Genomic DNA, 21105 nt, shown 5'->3' on the forward strand with positions numbered 1-21105 from the left:
GGAGCGTGGTGGCAACAAAGAGAGTGACTATGCCGTGAAGCAAGATGAAGAGACAGGCCTGCCCGATTAATATCGACTTTGTCAATTAGTACAAGTCATGAGGGAATGAGAGGAGTGGAAGGGACACGCATAGCAAACCCTCGCGGCGAAGCTGGACGTCTCAGGTACAAGAAAGTGCATGGGACACGGCTGGCAGAAGACTGGTCGGGCCTTTCAAACGCATGAAGTGTTTGACATAAGAGCCAGGAAGAGGCTGGCCTGGCACAGCTGACGACCAAGGGCTGCGCGGATCATCCATGCAAGGATGGAGGGCGTTGGAGATGACAGGACAGTCTACAGCTCCACCGCGGCGCGGGAAACCAACGTTGTTCTGCTGAATTGGTCCACGGGGCATGCCGGCCGACCTGGCAATTCCTTACCACAGCCGGTCTTGACATGGACGCAATCAAGTCCATAGCGCAAATCAAGTGCATGTTATCGACGTTGTACAAAAGGTCCGACAACGGGAAGCTGAAGCACAACGTTGATGTGTAACGTCCCAGGCGACCGCTTTCTGTCAAATCACGGCACCCCGCAAGGCTGATCACCACGTGACGAGGGTCCGCCACGTTTCAGGCTTGTTCGGAGGAGATCGAGAAGACATGCCGAGCAGGTGATCAGACCCACAGCCGGACATGCGCTGACGTGTGACGTTCGCAGATCCACATATTGTCCTTGTCCGCCTTACATGGAGTCACCATATCCATCGCGCGCTATGCTGTAATTTCCTTCTCTTCGGAAACAAGTGCGTCGGCCGAAACGAAATGACAACAACGGGGACAGGGTATAGGCAAATCGTCAGCGGGAGCGGACCCAAAGGCGCGATCGTGACGGATAGATTACCTGGGTATGTGGCATCGGTGACCAAGAATCCCAGGCTCATGGGTTGCGCCATGGCCCTTCATATTACACCGACAGACTCACAGCCAATCACTAATCAAGCCCTCGATACTGGTATTCGTGAAACGAGTTCAAAAAACTGCTTTGTGCGTAGCTGACTTTTGATCATTCGATCACAGTCTGTGCAATGTTATTGGTGTACAGAAAAGACGCCTCACTCATGGCGAACTGTGTACACGTCCAAGTGTCTCGTCGTGCCTCGACAGGCCGGATCGCGGCAAAAGCCAACGTTATGGGCCAGAGGACCCCATGACTATCCCGCCAGGTTTGCAACAATCCAAGACGGCCAAAAAAGAATCCTCCCAAGCGCCGTCGCTAATGACCAGTCGATCCTGATATCAATAATAACTAAGGTAAAGTATTTACAAGTATAGAATTTATAGGGTATCGCTCCATCACTGGAAGAAGTAAAGTAAAAACATTAAGATCAAGCTTATCGTGGGTGTGATTGTGGTGCTGGTCGTCGTCGATGCAGCCCCTTTGAGTGGGGCGGCCGTGACGTTGACAAACGTCGAGCCGCATGCTATTGATATTTGCTGAGCGGCCGAGGTATAGGTTTTTGAAAGAGGTTGTGTGGCGTTGTTGCTGTAAGTGGCAAATACACCCATTGCTTGTTGCAAACACGAGTTGCAGGTTGGCCTTGATCCGCCGGGAAGTTCTTGGCCAATGGGTAGGTAGTATGGGTAGGCATCTCCCGGTGATGACATGTTGCTGACGGCGTTCGCAAAGCAATAATTTCCCTCGTCATCATGCAAACAGCTTGCTTGGTAAGACGGTTGGTATGCAACGAGGCCATTGTAAGCCTGTAGCACCAGGGGATTGTCGGTGTCGTAATCGGCTTTGCATGCCATTTCCGATAGCAGCTCCACTGCGAAATTATCCAGGGTAGGTTTGCATTGTGCTGCGTTTACTCCACAGGTTGCATCGAGAGTCTGTGTGATGCGTAGTGTAGATTTGGAGGCGTCGAAGAAACCGCTTGACGTCTGCATGGTACTGATTAGCCACACTCTTCTCTCTCGTATTATTGAAGTACCATACCTGCAATAGCAAGGAGAATGGGTGGCAGTCGTTGAATACCTGACTCTGACGTAGGCGATTAAGGAAGTTTGCGCATGAGTTTGTGAAATTATTTGATAGGCCAGTATCGAATGCCGTGGGGACTTTGAATCCGGTGCCAGAGCCATCAGAGTCTGTTGTAATGGCGCGTTCCGAAAGAGTTGCAGAGGGTGTGCGGGTAACATCGTCGTCGCGTTTTAGAGGAGGCATCAATCGCGACGCGGTGGGTGGTGGGCTGAGATCCAGGTATAACGCCGATCCTGTCCAGGCAAGGTCGTCTTCGACGAGCAGGGCCGGTCGATCACCATAGGCTTCCGTTGCGGATACGGGGGCAGCCTGGGAACTGCAGGATAGAGATATGACGAGCAGCAGAAGCAGCGCGCGAAACTGTCGGCCGATGCGTGGTGACACTCGAAGATATAAGGGGACACCGCGGCAGCGGTTTTCGTGTTGCCTCCTCCGCGTTGGCAGGGGAGCATGGTGCGACAGGATCGCTACCGACTCGCATTCGAAACATTGAGGACTCATCTCCAATAAACGGTACTATAGCAGTCGAGGATGCTATTATTAACCGCAGAATTTCCTCGGAATCCGGATACCCATGGCCGTACGTAGGTACCGTTGCTGTGACAAGGAGGTTTGCCGCCACTGTCAATGACTGCCTAGGTACTTCGTCCAACCTCAGATTCGGGTACCTTGCAGTGGTTCAGCAAGTGTCCGAGGGCTTTTTGCGGGCCGTCAGGGGTAGGGTAACGGTGGTGACTAGGAAAAGGCAAAGAGTGACGGCCAGCTGGGGGGACTTGCTTATCAATGTCGATCGCAGCCAGAAGAACGGCACGAACAGCCTTTCGTCGATTTATTTAGCAGCCAGAACGTGTCCAAGCATGAGGAGCGGCCGGCCCTTATGATGATTGCCATGCAAGCAGCGAATCCTTCAAGCCACCGGCGCCCATGCCTGGCCTGCTAGCAGCTAACAAGCCACGACGGCCCCGTGCAAGCAAAACTCGTTTCTTCGGCTGATGACTGGCACGCGATTCGGGTAATAGAAGCTTTCGACCGAATCACGGTCTGTGAGCGGAATGACTATGATAGGCTGGATATGCACTGGTTTGTACAATGCAATAAAACGCAGCCAAATCGAGCGACGTTCTGGCCAGAAAAAACGGGACGCGGTTGTCTCTGGCGGCGCGGTCCCCAACGCCTTCGCCAAAGCCTGCCCCCTGCGCGGCAACAAGGCTCACACTACAGCGCCAGAATGCAGCCGCTACAGGGCATGTCGCGAGGAGCAGCGCTGTCAACGTAACTTTCTGGCAAGCGTTGGAAGTTGCGTTGCCCCTCCATGGCGCGGATGATGATGTAGATTGTGTTGTCCTGTTGAACATGGAGGTGGACTCGTTGCGCAGTGCGTTAGTGCCGGAGGTATAGCCTGGAAGTCGCTGCAACTGTCTCGCCGTCACGGCACCCAACACTCTAAACAGTGTCGCCAAGCCAATAAGCCACTGCGAGCCACGCCCCTATCGGCTCCGTTCCTTAACATCTTTCGTGTCTCGGTCAGCTACAGAGCGTGAGTCGATGTTCACATTGGACCACACGCCCGCTCGCTGGCCTCATTCAGCGCGCGTGGCCGGTCGTCTTCTCACGTCCCGACGTTTGAGGGCAGGTGTGTAGGACTAGCGAAGAACTTGTCCGTTACCCAGCAACCTTCCTGTCCGGCGTCCTGTGCCTTTACCAAGACTGCTCAATATCGTCTTGTCAGCAAACCAACATCGATGGCTATGTTGGCAAACGGCGCACGTATATGATACCGAGAACAATCTGTTTGCACCCTACAAGTGACCCCGCCCCCCTATGCACTTACCTATTCCGTAGGCACACGCCGCATGGAGTGACTACCTGTTCCTTGCCGTTCTCGAACGTCAGCTTTCGGCCACTGTCAAGCGGCAGTGTTAGTGCTCACGTTCCGGCTCTCCACATTATCAAAGGCGTATATCACACCGCTGTGTGCAGTCGCCATCTTTCAACATGAAGATTTTTAAGCCGATACACATTTGGGTCTGAGTTGCACACGAGACCTAGCCAACGACTTGAATGCACGGCGATCGCATCGGAGATCATGCCAGAGTCTCGGAAAGGACGGTGTGTTAAGATCCAGAATCACCCCATGGCCAATCCATTGAGCCTAAACTACCTCGTCCATACCGAGCATGACATATACTGATCGTTCGGCATCTGCAGGTTACGGACGTACCGGAGGAACCGTTCGGATGATTCGCATATCTGAACTTGTAGAGACGGAAGAGGTTATTCTACATGCCTTGGGTACGAGTACTTGCCCACAACGTAGCTACAGTATGTCAGATTGAGGTACACTGATACTCTTGCGGATGCGCGCCATGTACCTGGAACACTAGCGAGCACATAGAGTGCGCAGAAAAGATCTCACGGCAGTCCGTGCATCTTCTCTCATCAGATGCAACATGTCACTATTACAACGAGTATATGATGAGAGGCGAATATTTGTACGAGCACGTATATATCATGCACTCAAGGACTCTCGCTACAGTCGGTAGTTCGAAGAGGATGCACCTCTCGTCACTATGGCCCACGGCCTTACTGTTCAACGAATGACACTAGAAAAGATCTGGATATCCAGCAAACTACCCACAGCACGACTGTACCTACACACATGCTTTGTAGTTATTACTAGATAGTCGAAGAATTACCTAGGAGCAGTCCTAACCCTTCCCGAATCTAGAGAGACTACTAGACTTTAGTGTAGAGTTTCCTAGACATAAGACCCGTGCACACCTGCACCAATCCCGGGAGATGTCCAGGCGCGTCTGTAAAGCTGGATAGCTCACAAACCGACTTCTCTGGGGGCGACAGTTAAACTTGTATCAGTGTTGACTTTGCCCGAGCTTATTCCTGTCCTTGCCGAGTCGGGTCAAACTTCCCAGGTAGTCGTGCTGCAGTAGTAACAACAACAGCCTAGCTAGAAAACATACGTTCAGGTGTAAAGCCACACGCTACCTCGCTATATGGGGGTCTTGTGCATTCAATGTGTGTCAATGGGATTGGAGATACTCACTCAAAGGTCATGACGTCAGGTTGTTGCTCCGCCTCGGCATCTGTGCAGTCGCGCCTTCCCCGACAACGCCTAAGCTGCTAACAGTCTAATACAGCAGAAAACCTCTAGTGTCTAGTATTATTTTAGAGGTATTAAGTATTAAGATATACTAATTAATTTATCTAGTTTTTATAGTATAATTTACTAAATTCTCTATATATTTTATACTTTTATTTATTTTTTACTAGTTAGCTTTCTTTTTAAGCTTATAATCTAAGTACTTAGTAATTCTAAAAGTTATAAACTTTATTTTTTAAACTTATAAGTAACTATAACTAAGTATTAAGTATAAAAAATATAGCTTTAGTTTTAAGTATAATAATAGTTTTTTTTATAAAAAGCTTTAAGTATAGTAATTTCTTTAAGTATAAAAAATTTAATATTACTTAAGTATATTAACTATAATTTACTTAAAATATAAGTAACTTTAAGCTTAATACTAATTATAATAATTAGTTTTTTATATTAAATATATACTTATATATTTACTAAGCTAATAATTTTAGTATATATAAGTTAGAGCTATTACTTAAAGTATAAGCTAAAGTCTAATTTTTATATAGTAATATTTTTATACTTATTAGTACTAAAGTTATTAAAGTTAGTAAGAGTAGTAAAAAATACTATAGTAAATATAATAATAATAGTAAAGATTTTATAGTAATAAAAAGAAACTAAGTATATATATAAAATTTTTACTTTTAGAAATAAGTAACTATAGTATTATAAAATTTATACTTATAGTTCTACTACTTTTACTTCTATAGAATATATACTAAACATTACTACTTAAAACTCTAACAGACACCTAGTACAGCAGGAAACACTAACATGCTTACTACTCAAACCTTGGAGAGCCGCTGACGAATTTTACGCAAACGAGGATGGCTGTCCCCTCTTCTGGTGGGGTCAAGGCGACTTGTTAGCACAATGAACTTCGTGCCCGACCGTGCCGGCCATCTTTACTACATCAACAGTACTCGCCGGGCTAGGACGCGCTCCTGTAGACATGGCGACACGATCTATCGTAAGTTGGTCTGAAACACAGCGGTCCGAGGGTGATTGACGATTGGTGACTGACCCGTGACGCAGCTGCTTATCGCAGCAATCGCCATCGTCGCGCCGTGGGTATACGACCGCTATCTCGCGTTCTCCACGATATTCGCAAACAGACCAGGGAACTTTGAAAATATCAACCACTTCAAGAGTCACGAAGTCAAGTTCCGCGATCGGCTTCGCAATTGCGAGGATGTACTGGTGGAAGAGGAGATGGGTATTGCGTTCTTGAGCTGCAATCCGGAGAGGGATCAGTGGAACACGGTAATGGTGCGTAGCCGCCCTTTGGATTTGCCCCTAAGAGCAAAAGAGTTTCAACGCGACGAGGGCTTACATATGCAGGGCGCCTTTGCGTCACCTTTGGATAAAAGAGATGGCACCGATAGCCCACATATCTGGATCTACGACTATTCAACGCCCAACATTCTGGACTCAGACGCTTTGAAGCCTCTCGTTCTGACTGACTATAACAACGCGGCGGATTTTCAGCCTCTGGGCATCGAATTTGATGCCGCGACTTCTACGCTATATGTCGTCAACCATTCCCGTACCTCTGGAAATCTCATCGAAGTGTTCCAAGTCTCCGTCCAGAATGCGGTAGCCAGATATTTGCAGACACTGAAACATCCGTTGATCCATACGCCGAATTCCATACACTCTCTAGGAGATGGGAAGCTACTAGTTACCAATGACCACTACATCGGCGCATTGGTCTCACCGTTCATATCACAGGTCGAAACATTTTCTGGCATTCCTGGAGGTAGTGTCGTCTATACTGATATCCACAACCTGCAGCACACCAAGACGTTGACGCACGTCCCCTTCGCCAACGGCATTGCCATGCTCAACTCGACGACTGTTGCCGTTGCCTCGTCTTCCAAAATGGGCGTAAACATCTACAGCTTCTACCCTGACACGATCAGTCTGTATTTCAGAAAATATATTCGTGCGCCTTCGACGGTCGACAACCTTTTTGTCGATTCTTCTGGCAAGCTTCTTTTGGCAGGCCACCCTTTTGCCCCAGCACTCACAGCTGTGAGCAAAGCGAGAGCAAATTGCAACATGCAAGGACTAGATGAGGAGAAAGGACCTTGCGAGTGTACGGCGCCTAGTTGGGTGGGAGAGTGGAGCGAAGAGGAAGGACTGAAGACCTTGTATAAGAATGACGGAGACGAATTCTGCAGCAGTACTACGCTCGCTCGCGACGTGGGCAGAGGCGTGAGTATCGTCACGGCGTTATATGATAGAGGTATATTGGTGGCGAAGGGATGAGGACGACGCGCAAAATTCAACCAATGTGGACGGAGCGAGGCACCGATGTGTCCACACATGCCGTGATGAACATGGATTCTTTGTGAAGGTTTGCAAGACCAAATGAATATCTTATTGCAACAAACGCGATGTTAATCGGAGTTACAAAGTGGTCTACAGCTTAAGCAGGTGGCCCTATCGCGCGTTGTATCTTGGGGGTAGAAGGACCCAGTATGGGTGGCTTTTGCGAGTTTTCATTGTCGCCAACTCCCTACTCAGGTACTCCTCAATATGTAGGAGGAGTACTCAAAATCACTGTGGCCAGGACCGTACTTTCAAGTCGTCGTCACAAGGATATCGCAAACGAAATTCCGACAAAGAATAGGGAGACGAGCAGCCGTTGAGTAGTTACTTTCTCAGTGCGGTTTCATCTTCAATGCTGTCTGTTCATGTCACCACCCGAGAGTGATGACGCCGTGCGAGTATGGACCAGTGCATGCATGTTGGTGTCACTCTAGGAATAGTGTCATAGCTCCATAGTCACATTTCAGCGCATCATGTATAAGATGAGGAGGGACGCTTCGAGCTACTATGTCTAATGATTGGCCTATATGATGTAGCTACGATAGGTTTGCCTGCAGTTCGCTTCCCTCAGGCCCGGCACAATCTTCCGTTTTGAGTCTGAACACCCTGTTCTCCGTCTTGAACCACCCACCTCTCACTTCCAACGGCAGTGGTCGCGTAGAAGACATCGGTCGGGTCCCACTTCTTCTTGATCTCGCTCAATCTTGGGTAATACCCACCGTAGAATGACTCTTGCCAGTCCGGTTCTCCAACGGTGGCTTCATTCAAATAAACACCACCACCTTCTGAAACGGGCGTAATATCGCGCCAAGGCTGTAGGATGTTCTCTTGGAGGTCCTTGTTTGCAAGACCGAGAGCTTCTGGTGTAGAGTGATCCATTTTCTTGTTCGAAGAGGTGATCAAGAACAAGGCACATTCGCGCCACGCTGGGTTGGCAGCATTGTTGGTGTTTGCGTACTCCTTGGGCGCCTTGTGGTAGCCAAGAAGATGTTTTCCAGAAGAGACATGTTCCTTGATTAGCGCAAAGGTCTGGTCGTACTTCTCTTGGAAGTTGCGTCGAGGAACGATGCGATTCGCTGACATTGAGTTGTCCAAGCCGATGGGGAATGAGTTACCACCCCAAGTCGCTTGATAGGCAGAGTAGAAGGTGGTATGAGCCACTCGCTTATGGGGGGTCGTAAGCGTGATATTGTTCTCTTCGAGGTAGTCGAAGAAAGGTTTGACGGTCTTGTCGTACGACTCCGCCGTATGGTTCGCAGCAAAAAGGAAGCGCATGTTGAGGAACGGCTTGGGCTCATTTCCCATGATGAAGAAGCTGTACATGCCTGACTCTGCCCAGTCAAGGAAGACATCAAAGAACTTCTTGGTGCCCTTCCAGAAGTCCTCAAGGCTGTTGTTCGCAGCATCGATTTGCCAGCCAGCAGTGACGACGTTGATCTTAGGATGTGCACGGATGATGACCGACACCACGACACCAAAGGTACCACCACCGCCGCCTCGGAGTGCCCAGAATAAGTCAGGATTGGAGTCTTCCGATACTGTGATGAAACGACCGGCGGCCGTTACGATCTGGAAGGCGACAACGTGATCGGCCGACATACCGTAAACACCAGCAAGAGGATTTTGCCCTCCGCCCGTGATCATACCACCAGCATATCCAACGCTCTAGTGAATGTGAGTTATTTTTATAAGAATGATAGACCAAGGAATGCTTACCCAGGAGATGGCACCAAGGACAGTGACACCATGCTTGTCCGCAGCTTCGTATACCTGCCTGACTCTAACCCCAGCGGCGAGCTTCAACGCCGGTCCTGAATAGCCTGGGCCTTCGTAGTTCGGGAGAAAGTCAATTTGTTCCATGTTATGCATCCACAAGCTCAATGCTCCAGCTCCAGTGGACTTTCCCAGGTAGCAATGACCAGTGTTCTTGATGACCAGGCGAAGATTAGTCGCCCTTGCGAAGTTGATGGCAAGCTGGATCTGCGCCACGTTGGTGACTTTGACCGCGTACTCGGGATATCCGCCAAGAGTACATGACTTGCCGTCAGTGTCGTTTTTGGGCATACAGGTCCTACCCTGAAAGATAGGCCACATGTCTAGAATCACGACGTCAGCAAATAGTCTGCATACGCTTACGGAAGTAATCGCATACTTGACGTCGGATCAGCCTCATGGAATAGCGGATTCGTAAAATTATTGGCGATATCCGTGCACTTTGCACTGTCTTTCTTGCCCCATTGTGTATCGTAGCACGGAGCAGCGATGGGCTTGGTCGGAATGAGTGCGCCGCCTAAAAGCACATTGAAAATGTCCCAGACGGTTTCCTGGGGCCACTCAGAGTCACCAGGAAACGTCTTGCAAGATGCAGAGGCTGCACGTCGTACACGCACATCACTAGCAGCGGTGCTGTCATCGAATGCGAAGTACTCGACATACTTCGAAACCCCCTCATCGGTCGTTAGACGCTCGATGACTGCGTCAGTCAATTGCAGTCTTTCGGATTCTTGAAGTGGTGCCCCTGCTGGTGAAGCGGCTGGAACGAAGGTAGCTGCAGGTTCGACATCAGGAAGAGGAGAAGATTGGCCAAGGATAGCCGCCGGGGAAATGAGCATGAGAAAGCACGTGGTTACCCGCTGCATAGACGCCATGGTGAAAGCCAAGAGGTGAATACGAGGTGGATGTAGGGAAGAAGCAGCAAAAGGATGCCTTCCCATTTTATCTTTTATCTTTAACCGTTCGGTAAATGTTCTTTCAGTTTCTCCCACGCGACTGAGCTCCATGATTCATGTGTGAGCGCTCTGGATGTTGCCACACACTGTGGAGTCAACCAGTGAGTGTCAAACGGGGACATAACAGCGAAGGGACGCAGGTAGATTACGCAGGGACTGCATATAGAAGCCGGGATAAATGGATGGGCCTGTGGGTAGAACGTGGTCTTGATCTGGACTGGGGTAGATTTGGCTCTGTCCATGCTCCAAATCGCAAAGGCTTGGAGCAGCCTCACGGCAGTTGCAAGCCAATAGAAACTTCCCAGCCCTTACACCGGCAGCAAGGAGCAGCAGGCAGCACAACATCTGCAAGCCGCTATAGAATGCCGATTGTACTACTTGAGCGAGCTGTGCATGCAGATCCAGTGGCATATTCGTCCGTTTAGAAACGGCATAGGTGGCTTGGCATAGGAAGGATACCTAGGTAGATGCGTCTCTGGCGTGTTCACATGTGTGATTGCGGCGCGGTGCTTATTGCAAGAATTCTTGTCGCCACGCAGAATCCAGACCAAAGATTTGATTCCTACGAAAATGTAACTGTCGACATTACTATCGTAGCTAAGTAGCATCTAGTGGAACGTGGACTAAAAGGTTATGTGTAGAGTAAAACAAGCGTGAGATGGGTTGCACATAGAGTCGCAGGTGGCCGCCATTGAGAGGGGCGGCGGATGCATGGATGCCGCGGGCGCCAGAGCCTAGCGGCACGGTCGGCACGTTCAACAATCCCTTGCCATGTCGCATCTTCCCTTAACGGCCTCCCTTACTTCTCAACCGACGCGCCAAGCGCTTGGCAAAAGACCCTCGACCGCACACCTGCTTGTCCACGGACTCGTCACATCCTAAAATCCTACGATACTAGCCTATTGGTGGAAACAACGTCGTATATGACTGCCAAGGTTACCTAGGTACCATGCAGGTGGTTCAATGAAGCACTCCACTTACCGAGAGTCGCCACACATGTCCAGCACCACCGATGTACTCGTATATACAGTACTCCTATTCAGCCATTCAAGAAGGAAGAGGGGTACCAGATGACAATAAGTGGATTGCTTAAGATCTGCATCTGCAGTGCTTAAGGTCAAATGCGGAATTTGACCTGCTGTTTGCGTAATTTTTGCGCATGAACATGATCCTTCCAAGTACTCCTACAAGGGTCGAAGGGACGGACCTTTGGGCCGTCTACGGCTCGGGGAATTCGGAAGACTACCTGAATTGCTCGAGTCAGGGGCGCCACACGGGATCAATGTAATTACTGGATACACATGCAGTACTCAAAGGAATGCGGCGTGGTGAACTCCATCACAGGTGTCAAGCCCACCAGCGTGGTTTGCGCCGAAGTTTAATTCATGTGAAAAGTAATGCAATTCGTATATCTAGGTAGTTGGAACGAACGTACCTCCTATCATACTTTCCCTGATCTTTTTCTGATCACCATAACATCATGGCGGGAACCGGACTTCAACCATTGAACATTTTCCTTATAGTTTTCCCTTTTGTTGTGTCTGCCACTATCGTGGCTATCAGGACATGGAAGAAGATCAAGGAGCGCCAGTTGGCTATTGGTATGGCACCGTTCCGCATGAGTCAAGTGAAGTAACTGCTAACCAAACCTATTTCAGAGGACGTACTTCTTATTATTGCTGAGTGCTTTTTGCTAGCCCTCACTGGAACACTATGGAAACGTAAGCGCTGATCCGGGTGACGGTTTTCTTTGACTGACATTTCCTAGTGGTTGTGGTCTCTTATGCTGGCTACCACCGAGAAGACATCCCCAAAGATGCTATGAATAAGGAACAAATTGCCCTCGTAAGTCCGACTACTCTCAAACAGTGGGGTAGCTACGTGTTGTACTAACAATCACGTTACCAGTGGCGCTACATTAACAACGCGACATACAACCAAATCCTTGGTCTCGTCAAAATCTCGTTCCTAATCACGTTGCTAAAGCTACGCTCAACGAATCGGCTCATTATCGCAAGCATATGGACTCTGATTGCCGTGAACATAGCCTTCATTTTCGCCGCCTTTCTTGCACACATCTTCCGATGCCAGCCCATCAACAAGTACTGGCAGGATGTTCCTGGTCATTGCCATAACAACACACAATACATCTTCGGTGTGATCGCCGTCACCATTGCCACGGATGTTCTTGTGGCATTGATTCCAGCATGGATACTCTACGATATCCGTATGCCTTCGAAGGTCAAATTAGAAGTCATTGTATTTCTCTCTCTCCCAATTGCAGTTACGGCAATCGGCTGCTATCGACTACATCGCTTCGTCCTCGTCTTCAGCTTGCCTAAAGGCACACTCGAGGACCCTTACAACGTGAGGAACGCACTTACAAGCGTTGAGGGTAATCTTGGTGTGATCGCTGCTTGCGGGCCCACTATCAAATGGATCTTGGTGAGTTACAACGGGTACCCCTGCACGTAATTATTGCTAATCTCTCCAACCAAAGGGTCGCTTTATACCCTATTTCGATACAGAGCGTTCCGAGGGAGCTTACATACCGAAAACGCCGAGATTGTCAACGCTTCCACAACTACAATCGCACGGCTATGTCAGAAGTCACGAAGACGTAGAGCTCCAACCCCATGGCATCGACGGCACATATCCGCGTGACGTCCGGAATCCATGTTGGAGAGCTGATAGCGATGCGGATAGTGAAAAGCAGTGTATTTCGGATCCAGCATGCAAAGATGGCAAAGACATCACGAGGACAACAGTGGTAGAATGGGAAAATTCGCCGTCGCGCTAAGTGAAGCATCGTCTTCCCAGTCGTTCATGACGAGGCAGATGACGTATAAGAGTAGTGACGTGTTGTTCAGCATGGGGGGCTATGTTTAAATTGCACATGATAGCTAAGCCTGATCTTATCCAAAATACCTTGACCTTCGGAATCACAGAGACTCCCAAGACACCTTGCCCTTTCCAGTCTCCTTCGAAACTTCAAGTCTCCACACCTATCACAATGAAACCTGAACTTTTCACTGCCGCTACCATGCGCGAGAAAGGAGCTATTATTCTTATATGACCACCTCTTCTATGCAGCTTGTTTCACTCCGTAGGATCAACAATGCGCAGTGAGACTCGCAAATCGGAGGCGGCGCATGTGATGGTCATTGGGAAAGAAGCTGAAACGGGAGCTGGCGTGGGCGCAGGCTCAAAACATTGGTCTTGTTCGTCCTTTACATGCAGTAAGTGAATGAAAGCGTACTTACATTGTTCGTTACTTCCTCCTTAGTCTCCTTGGTTGGCCAAAGACGACGGCTAGTGTTCTGTCGCTGGAGCGAAGGTCTTCTCTATTATGTCTAGGTGGAGCTTCCCGCTTACTGTTAAGCTTAATTAATCACCCCTACACGCTGGGCAACGTCGAAACTCTGAGAAGCAAGAGAAAGCAAAGTTTGCGAATCTGTGCGCTGTACCTTGTTAGTTGCAGAATGTGTCCCAAAGCACTTAACTACTGAATGCTGACTTTGTAGTCGTCGAACTACTGCTCGAGCACAGCTACAGCTACCTCAAAAGCTGTGTTGTCCTTGATGGAAGGCATGAGTCTACCAAGCGCTATCTGAGCAACCTAAGCCGCTCATCTAGTCCGCTAAGCGCATCTGCTTTCATCAGTTCGAATGAACAGATCCGCACCGGAGAGTATTGTTTTACAAATTGTGTCTTGTTCTGCTTTCTTTTTTGGCTTGGGTGGAAGAACGTCGCTGTCCTTCAGGAATGCGTCAAGCTCGTTCACTTTCTCGACTACGAGCGCCTTTGTCTTCGACCCTTTGTCATGACCTTCTTGCCTTTGACCCTTGGACGAGCGATGAGGCGGTCTTGCTGATTGAAACTACAATGGCGATCATGTGTTTGATCTCAGAGCGAACGTCTGGGTTTTTGACCTTGTCGAGAGGGCTTCAGTATGGAGGTGGGTGCGGCGAAGGGGATTTTAGCATAATGAACGATACCTTGGATTGGAGAAGGATGGCATCTTGCTCGTTCGTGTAGAAATATTAGTGTGGGGAATGCGTGCTGATTAGTGCACGCTGTCTGTCAAGTTGCAGTATGGTAGTAGCAGAATATACTTTGACGGGACTGATAGAACTAGAAAAACACGAACATTAGCTTGCAGAACGTCGACTAGAGCTACGGTAAGTGCGGAATCTCCAAAGGTGAAGATAAAAGCGGACACAATTGTGTTAATGTTCAACAATAGCATCCAATTGGAAACTAGAATTACGCAGATCTGGAAAATACAGGAAAGTCGTCGAGACGGCAGATTCGACGGATGGTGAACCAAGGAGCTGAAGATCTAATGGGTTGAAGGTCACGGTCAGGATTGACATGAGTCACATCATGTTGATTCTACTATAGCAGCAAGGCGCAGCCTGCCTACGGGACCTCGAGTTTATTCTCACGCGTACAATGCTATGTATGTGCAAATAGTCATCTCAGACCCTGTTACAACTCCTCTTTGTCAACGCCGTCAATGGAGACCAACTCGGACTCGAAGACTGTCATACGTCAGTCAATGTATTCGCCGTGTGTCCCAATAGCACTTACTCAAGACGCTGTTGGCGGGGATGGGGCCAGCACCCCGCGAGCCATAGGCCCACTCAGGCTGGATTGTGAGCTTCCTCTTTTCGCCGGGGCACATGTCTAGCAGGCCCTGGTCCCATCCCTTGATGACTTGACCGGTACCGACGGCGAAGGACAAGGGCTGGCCGCGGTTGTATGAGGCGTCGAATTCGCTGCCGTCGCTTTCGAGGGTGCCGCGGTAGTGGACGTTGACCTTGTCGCCGGCCTTGGTCTTGCGCACGCAGTTGGCTTCGGTGAGGACTTCGGTCTTGAGATGCTGTACAAGGCGTTAGCACGCCATGCATGCCGTATAGCTTCGCGGGGTGTTACTTGCCTCGTTGTTGACAATCTCGCCAGCGAGAGCGGCCGTAGCCAAGGCGAGGATGAGGGTGAGCTTCATGCTGACGTCTATGTATAGTGAATTTGCTTTTCGGACACTCCACGGATGTCTATGAAGCAACCTTGGAAGGCGACGTTGCAATGGCGGCGGGTGGAGTGTCTATGTGGGGATACATGTGGCGCCAAGCGGTAATGTGGCCCAAACCATATGCAGGGACCTTGGGGACGTCATTGGATGTCGCTAGCGTCATTTTACAGCATCGAAAAGACCACGGACCCAATACCTACTTCTCTGTCTTTCGCGCTCAAGCCCGAGGGGTCTTTTCGCGACGGACCTTTGGTTGTGTACATTGGAGGGGGGGGAGATATTCGGTAACGGTGGTTGACCCAATACCTACTATCTCATCGCTCGGGAGCCGCGGTACTATGACAACGACTGTTGTGAGTAATAATATCAATATGTCTGATGAGTAATAGGGGACTGGTTTCACTCTTAAAGAACCAGGTGTTACTAATAACCATAAAACCATCAGTGGTAACCTCAGAACAGCGACGCCACCCCTCTTCCAAATGATAAGAACACGAATTGAAGAAATCATGACCACACATCCTCCCCATCGAAACCAACTCCCTCTTCCCCAAGACTCTTTACCAAGAACAGAAGGCACGATCAATAGTAAACCCCTTTTTGCAACCCAATCATACCCTCCTCCCTCCCATCCATCGCCACACTCTTGATACCAAAATCCTCGACTGCCAAATCCGCAGCATCCAACTCCGCGAGAACTCCAGCCTCTTCCACCTCTTTCCTGCTTCCGCCAGAGCTGCCCTGCTCAATACACTTAAAGCTTCCGAACTTGGGCATGCCGATTGCGATACCGGGGAACGTCAGCTTCTGAAGAATGTCGCCTGTACACGAAAAGTTCTGGTAGAGGGCGCACGTAGAGCCTTGATCAGGTCCGAGTGATGCGATACCGCCAGGGCTGCCTTGGATGTGGCATTCCGTGTTGGGTTGCGTCCAGCTGCATTCGCCGGCGAAGTTGGATTTGGTGCAGGTGTAGTAGGCACCAGGAAGACCGCGCCGGGAAAGAAGATGTGTTGGTAAGGCTGAGATGGTGGTTGTAGTGGTGGCAATGGTGAGTAAGAGGGCTATGAGCGCGATAGCTGTATACATTGCCGGGTTCGTTGGACCGGACGACGATTAGGAATTAGCTTTGGGCTATGCCTGTGTGTATGGCGTAGTGCGCGTATGTGTGTAATTTGTCTTTGGGGAACACTTGACTCGGTGTTTCAAATGTTCTTATGACAGCCGTGGGGTGTATTTGTGACTGAGCCTTATCGTCTTGTGAGCCACCGAGCCTCATGATTGTCTGCGCGCGTCGTACGGACGTAGATTATACGGTCACGGGTTTGCGTACCTATTGCACAAACGGACAGGTTGGTGCATCAAGCACAAAGTCTGGAGTTTGTCTCTTTGTCACGGACAGCAAACATCTACAAGGAGATGTAGAGATGTATTGGCGTGACTCCATGGCGATGACAACGCCACGAAAGCTTTCAATAGGCCATACGAAGAAACCAAAAGACGTATAGAGAGGGGAAGAAGAATTGCAAGAGTGCCAAAATATCCAAAGACTAGAGATGTGAGAAGGTGATATGTGCTACAAGGTGCATCGGATGCGCTCCGCAACGATGGCGCGACATGGGTGGGTTGCTGCTTTGAAACGTCCTTCAGCGGGGCTGATGATGAGATGCAACCAAAAGGGTCGCAGTACTCGCAAGCCCATGCCACGAATCGTCTTACAGCCGCGAACTCGCTGGGGGACGCGGGTGGCATGCATCTGGGCTGTGTCATCAACGTGTCGCCGCCAAGCTGTCGCCGGTGCCGCCAATACGCACTTTTGGCTTGACAGGTATGACTGGGTTTGGTTGGTTATGATCGTCAGGTACGAAGCTGCGAGACGTCTGCAGGATGCCGCTATAGTGGACAGCGATCTTACACGTCGCATGGGTCGTGCATTTACAAAAGTGCTGCTCTTCGCGTCGGGTTGTAAAGTTTGTGTCGTTTTGGTCGTACCTAGGTACCTAGGTAGGCAGGTGTGCATGATAGAGGCGCGACGGTGACGCGCCGGCAATAGGTATGCACATGCCATGCCATGCCACGCCAACATCGAACTCACATGCCATGCTTTGGACTTGAAAAGCAAAGAAAAGGGTCCATTACAATCTCACTCCTCCTATCTTGCGCAGGGGCTGTTGGGTGCAGAAGATAGATTGCGCGGTCAAAGGATAGGTAAGTCGGCCGCAATTTGCTTGCTTATGCCAGCGTCATCTTACACTCGGCAATAGAAGAACGTTATCTTCACATGAGTCTAACGAGCCATCACAGTAAACTTAATACAGGTGTACATCAAAGGGCGAAGGCATCCTCGGACCCTACAGGTCAGTGGCTATCGCAAGCCCGACATGCAACCCACCACCATTTCCACCCTTCCACATCTACCAAACGGCCCGACACGATCCGAGGACTCAAATCCACTACCCCCAAAAATAAACCTACACAATGCTTCCGCTTCATGATGCGCAAAACGGCATGCGCCGCGTTCCACTATTCTTTCGTTGCGTCTTCCGAAACCGCGAAACCCCAGGCGTTTTGCAAATAGGGAACCACCCCAACTGTGGGGGTACCTAGCCACGCTAACACGTTAGTGAGGTTGATCAAACACACTCGGCACAGTACAGATGTGGTTTCGTGGATGGTATGCTGCAGGCATTTACTATGTCATGGGGATTGCTGAGCGTAAGGATAGTATAGCTGGGACGTAGTCGCTATCTTCTACGTCGTGTTGTACGTTACCACACAGCAGCTCGGGGGTGTACACGAGTCTCTGCGGTAAGTCTTGATTATGAGAATCGCTGTGAGTACCTCCAGGTTATGAGATCAGCCTCATTGATGTATCGCACGACGGTCACAATATGCTCCAGGGTATGTTGGAATGCTCATCTGTATCTCATTCAAAGCCACTGTCACCAGCAACTAGATATAACCGCTACTCTCCAAACCTGCAAGCAGATCTGTAGACGCCACGTCACGCCACATGATTTAACCCCGTCCTTACGATAGTCTAGCCCTCTTGCGAGCCCAACCTGCCGGATTCGAGGACGAGGACATCTGCTGCTGCTCGGGAAAACCTCGGCCGCCAGCAGTGAAAACGAACGCCGGTCGTACTAAAGCTGGAGCTCGAGGAGTAGGCGGCTTCGCCATGTGTTGTGAGATGTAAGCCTCATACATCTCCTTTTGCTTCATCAACTCCTTTTGATGGCCTTGTTTCATCTGGAGCACCTGGGCTCCGCATCGCTTCCCGAGCGCGTTCAACTTCTTTCGACACTTCTCTTCCAGGGCTTGGTCGTAATCTAGATAGTCTTGGATGTCCTGGATTCGCTTGAGCTCGGCAGCCTCGGTCGCTGAGAGAACCTTGGCTACGGTGTTCTGCCAACTGTTCATGATGAATGTCAGCTCAGGAGCACGTCTGGCCAACTCGTTGGTATCGAGCTCTTGTACGTTCTTCGCAGCTGATCTGATGTGGTTGAGGAGAGCATGGAGTGGAGTGTGTGGCGGAGTCGAACCAGACGTAGAGCCGCTGCCGGTAGATCCGTATGAGCTAGACCTAGCAGTAGACTTCGCTGGCTCAGAAGCTGCCAATAGCGACAAGATCTTCGTTTCGGCGATGTTGGAGTCGTCATGTACCGAGGGGAAGGGGCGCACAACGTTACGATCTTCAATTGTCTTGCCCAGAGAGCGTGCAATAGCTTCAGCAATTTCCTCCTCGTCTTCGTCGCTGGCGTTGTCATTTCCCGCGGCACGTGGAGATTCCGACTGTTCCGCTCTCTTTCCAGCTTTCAAAGAAGAGATGGTGTGTGACCCCGTTTTGCTCTGCCTTGCGACGTTTTGTGAACAGTAGTCGATCCTGGTCGCTCGTCGCGCCGCGTTCTCGTAGAAGTCATTACCGCCGTGGGCGCTGAGAACGATCCCTTTGAGGGTCTCTTCACGCTTCGCTTCGTCTTTGACTATGTTGCTGGTCGCATCTGCATTGCGTGAAATAGCGGAACGGCGGCTGTACGTTATAGGCGGTCTAGGGGCACTAGAGGGACCGGGAGTGAGCTGTGAAGGCATCGTGTTAGACGATGGTGCAACGTCTGCGTTAAGCGGAAAGAGAGTCATCGTGACGCAGGTGAAATAGAATATATAGGTAGACCGTGAAAGACATGCACAAGTTGGGGTCCGACGTGAGAAATAGGGTTTTGACGTAGTCCCGCGGGCGAGCAGGGGGGGAAGTGATTTCCACAATAGAAACAACGGGTGACAGATACGAATGGGGAAAAGGTCAGACTACAGTAGCCCAAGGGTGCGTGACCAGGAGTAAAAAAGTGAAGGTGAAGGGAAAGACGGTGACTACAGGCGATCAATGACGTTCGTCTTCGCCAGCTCAATTCCGTGTGCCTCTAGTGAGGCTGCTCTGCTGCCTATTATACATTCGCAAGTCTTGAAAGTAGTTGCTGCACACCACTCATGTACAATGCTAGACCGATCCAGGTTCTCGCCGCTGACGACCTGCCCACTGGTCAAGACGTCAAATTTTCTCAGTTTGAGCAGCGCGGGGGTATTGGTATTTTCTTGGGAGGATCATGGGTCTTCGGTGAGCGCTGGCGAAAGCTTGTGTAGCGATGGGGGAGCTGTCCGTCCGGATGGTGGTGCCAATGGCCATGAAGAAGCTGCAGGAAATGTCAGAACATAACAGCGTGAGCAGCTGGAGTAAACTATGCATACCCAAAGGTCGCAGCAGATCCCATCATATATTGGCCTAGTGTGCGCAGCATTCCGTTGGGTCCAGGGCCGAAGCGGACGATGTTGGTGAAGCCTACAAGAGTCAGCAAAGAGCATGCAAAGGCGTGAGACGAGGCGAACCGAAGATGAAGCCAATGATCAGGCCGACGGCTGTCAGGAGGTCAGCGCATGTATTTCCTGGTCTGTATGTTCACCGTACATCCACCCATCATGCCACCCATCTTCACTATGCGCTGTTAGCTATGGCCAGGCACAGGCAAACTCAGAGCCCTACGCTTGTCTAATGTTGAAGGGCCATGCGCCCCTTGAGGCATTGAGCCGACTGGTACTGGCATCTTGTAGCTCTGCAGCGTCGGAAGGTGAGAGAAGGCAGGAGGGGAGTTTGAGTGTCCCACTTGAAGCTGCAGTCTCGCCCGCCGCGGCTCATCAACGCCAAGACGAAACCACCGAAATCCGGGGAAAACGCAGCCATGGATGCACGAGGAAGCTACTGCTGGGCATGTCGACACGACGTCAGCAGATGCAGTGGCACGCAAGAGGTACAGCGCGTTCAGCCCCTACATGAGGCTTTGGTGGTTTCCACAGACTCCCTTGACCTGACACGACGGCGCTGCGCACGTGACCTCTGCAACGGCTGCCCAGGTGGCCCCTTCAGTCCAGGGCTGGCGGGAATGAGGCGAAATAGTTTCAACCACGGCTTGACATCTCCACCGCGCGCGTGTTGGACGTAGCCGCAGCATCTGCCTCGTTGCGTCGTGATTCTGCTCGTGCTGCCCCCTACTCGACGTCGCCATTGCGCCTGAGCCGTCGTGTCGCCCAGCTGGCCAGTAAGCGTTGCAGCGTCCCCAAGGCCCGAACAGGACCTCCTGCTCGTCGAAACACGCTCCCCCATCTATACTGCCCACCCCAACCATCACGCAGCCCGTCCCGTGGCCTCCGCTGCTGCCCACCCATCCCAGAGACGCTGCTGCTGCATCCTCCGCCTGTCTGCAGCGCCTTGCATCGCTGCGACGTCGCACGGGCTCTCCCCGGCCAGCACACGAACGACAGAAGACGACAACGACGACGAC

General features: G+C 50.5%; 7 protein-coding genes across 7 annotated transcripts; 2 read left to right on the forward strand and 5 right to left on the reverse strand.

Annotated features, from left to right (window-relative positions):
- Positions 1 to 1334: 1334 nt before the first annotated feature.
- J4E85_001433 (uncharacterized protein) lies at positions 1335 to 2523 on the reverse strand (the record flags this gene model as incomplete). Its single annotated transcript, XM_051465719.1, has 2 exons — positions 1335 to 1922; positions 1978 to 2523. 2 exons carry the CDS (start codon positions 2521 to 2523, stop codon positions 1335 to 1337), a joined length of 1134 nt encoding a protein of 377 aa, XP_051330276.1.
- Positions 2524 to 6052: 3529 nt separating this feature from the next.
- J4E85_001434 (uncharacterized protein) lies at positions 6053 to 7253 on the forward strand (the record flags this gene model as incomplete). Its single annotated transcript, XM_051465720.1, has 3 exons — positions 6053 to 6098; positions 6228 to 7100; positions 7219 to 7253. 3 exons carry the CDS (start codon positions 6053 to 6055, stop codon positions 7251 to 7253), a joined length of 954 nt encoding a protein of 317 aa, XP_051330277.1.
- An 827-nt stretch (positions 7254 to 8080) lies between these two features.
- On the reverse strand, positions 8081 to 10152 carry J4E85_001435 (uncharacterized protein; the record flags this gene model as incomplete). Its single annotated transcript, XM_051465721.1, has 3 exons — positions 8081 to 9178; positions 9230 to 9609; positions 9666 to 10152. 3 exons carry the CDS (start codon positions 10150 to 10152, stop codon positions 8081 to 8083), a joined length of 1965 nt encoding a protein of 654 aa, XP_051330278.1.
- A 1570-nt stretch (positions 10153 to 11722) lies between these two features.
- Positions 11723 to 12717, forward strand: J4E85_001436 (uncharacterized protein; the record flags this gene model as incomplete). Its single annotated transcript, XM_051465722.1, has 4 exons — positions 11723 to 11843; positions 11901 to 11963; positions 12011 to 12087; positions 12151 to 12717. The coding sequence occupies 4 exons, from the start codon at positions 11723 to 11725 to the stop codon at positions 12715 to 12717; spliced, it is 828 nt and encodes a 275-aa protein (XP_051330279.1).
- Positions 12718 to 14733: 2016 nt separating this feature from the next.
- Positions 14734 to 15250, reverse strand: FPR2 (Peptidyl-prolyl cis-trans isomerase fpr2; the record flags this gene model as incomplete). Its single annotated transcript, XM_051465723.1, has 3 exons — positions 14734 to 14786; positions 14836 to 15111; positions 15181 to 15250. The coding sequence occupies 3 exons, from the start codon at positions 15248 to 15250 to the stop codon at positions 14734 to 14736; spliced, it is 399 nt and encodes a 132-aa protein (XP_051330280.1).
- A 3054-nt stretch (positions 15251 to 18304) lies between these two features.
- Positions 18305 to 19363, reverse strand: J4E85_001438 (uncharacterized protein; the record flags this gene model as incomplete). The annotated part of the gene is made up of 1 exon (XM_051465724.1): positions 18305 to 19363. The coding sequence occupies one exon, from the start codon at positions 19361 to 19363 to the stop codon at positions 18305 to 18307; it is 1059 nt and encodes a 352-aa protein (XP_051330281.1).
- A 457-nt stretch (positions 19364 to 19820) lies between these two features.
- On the reverse strand, positions 19821 to 20370 carry J4E85_001439 (uncharacterized protein; the record flags this gene model as incomplete). The annotated part of the gene is made up of 4 exons (XM_051465725.1): positions 19821 to 19962; positions 20018 to 20108; positions 20156 to 20185; positions 20298 to 20370. The coding sequence occupies 4 exons, from the start codon at positions 20368 to 20370 to the stop codon at positions 19821 to 19823; spliced, it is 336 nt and encodes a 111-aa protein (XP_051330282.1).
- Positions 20371 to 21105: the final 735 nt, after the last annotated feature.

The sequence above is a fragment of the Alternaria conjuncta genome (genome assembly GCF_024043145.1).
Source record: "Alternaria conjuncta strain BMP 0040 chromosome Unknown scaffold_2, whole genome shotgun sequence".
NCBI classification, from domain to species: Eukaryota; Fungi; Ascomycota; class Dothideomycetes; order Pleosporales; family Pleosporaceae; genus Alternaria; species Alternaria conjuncta.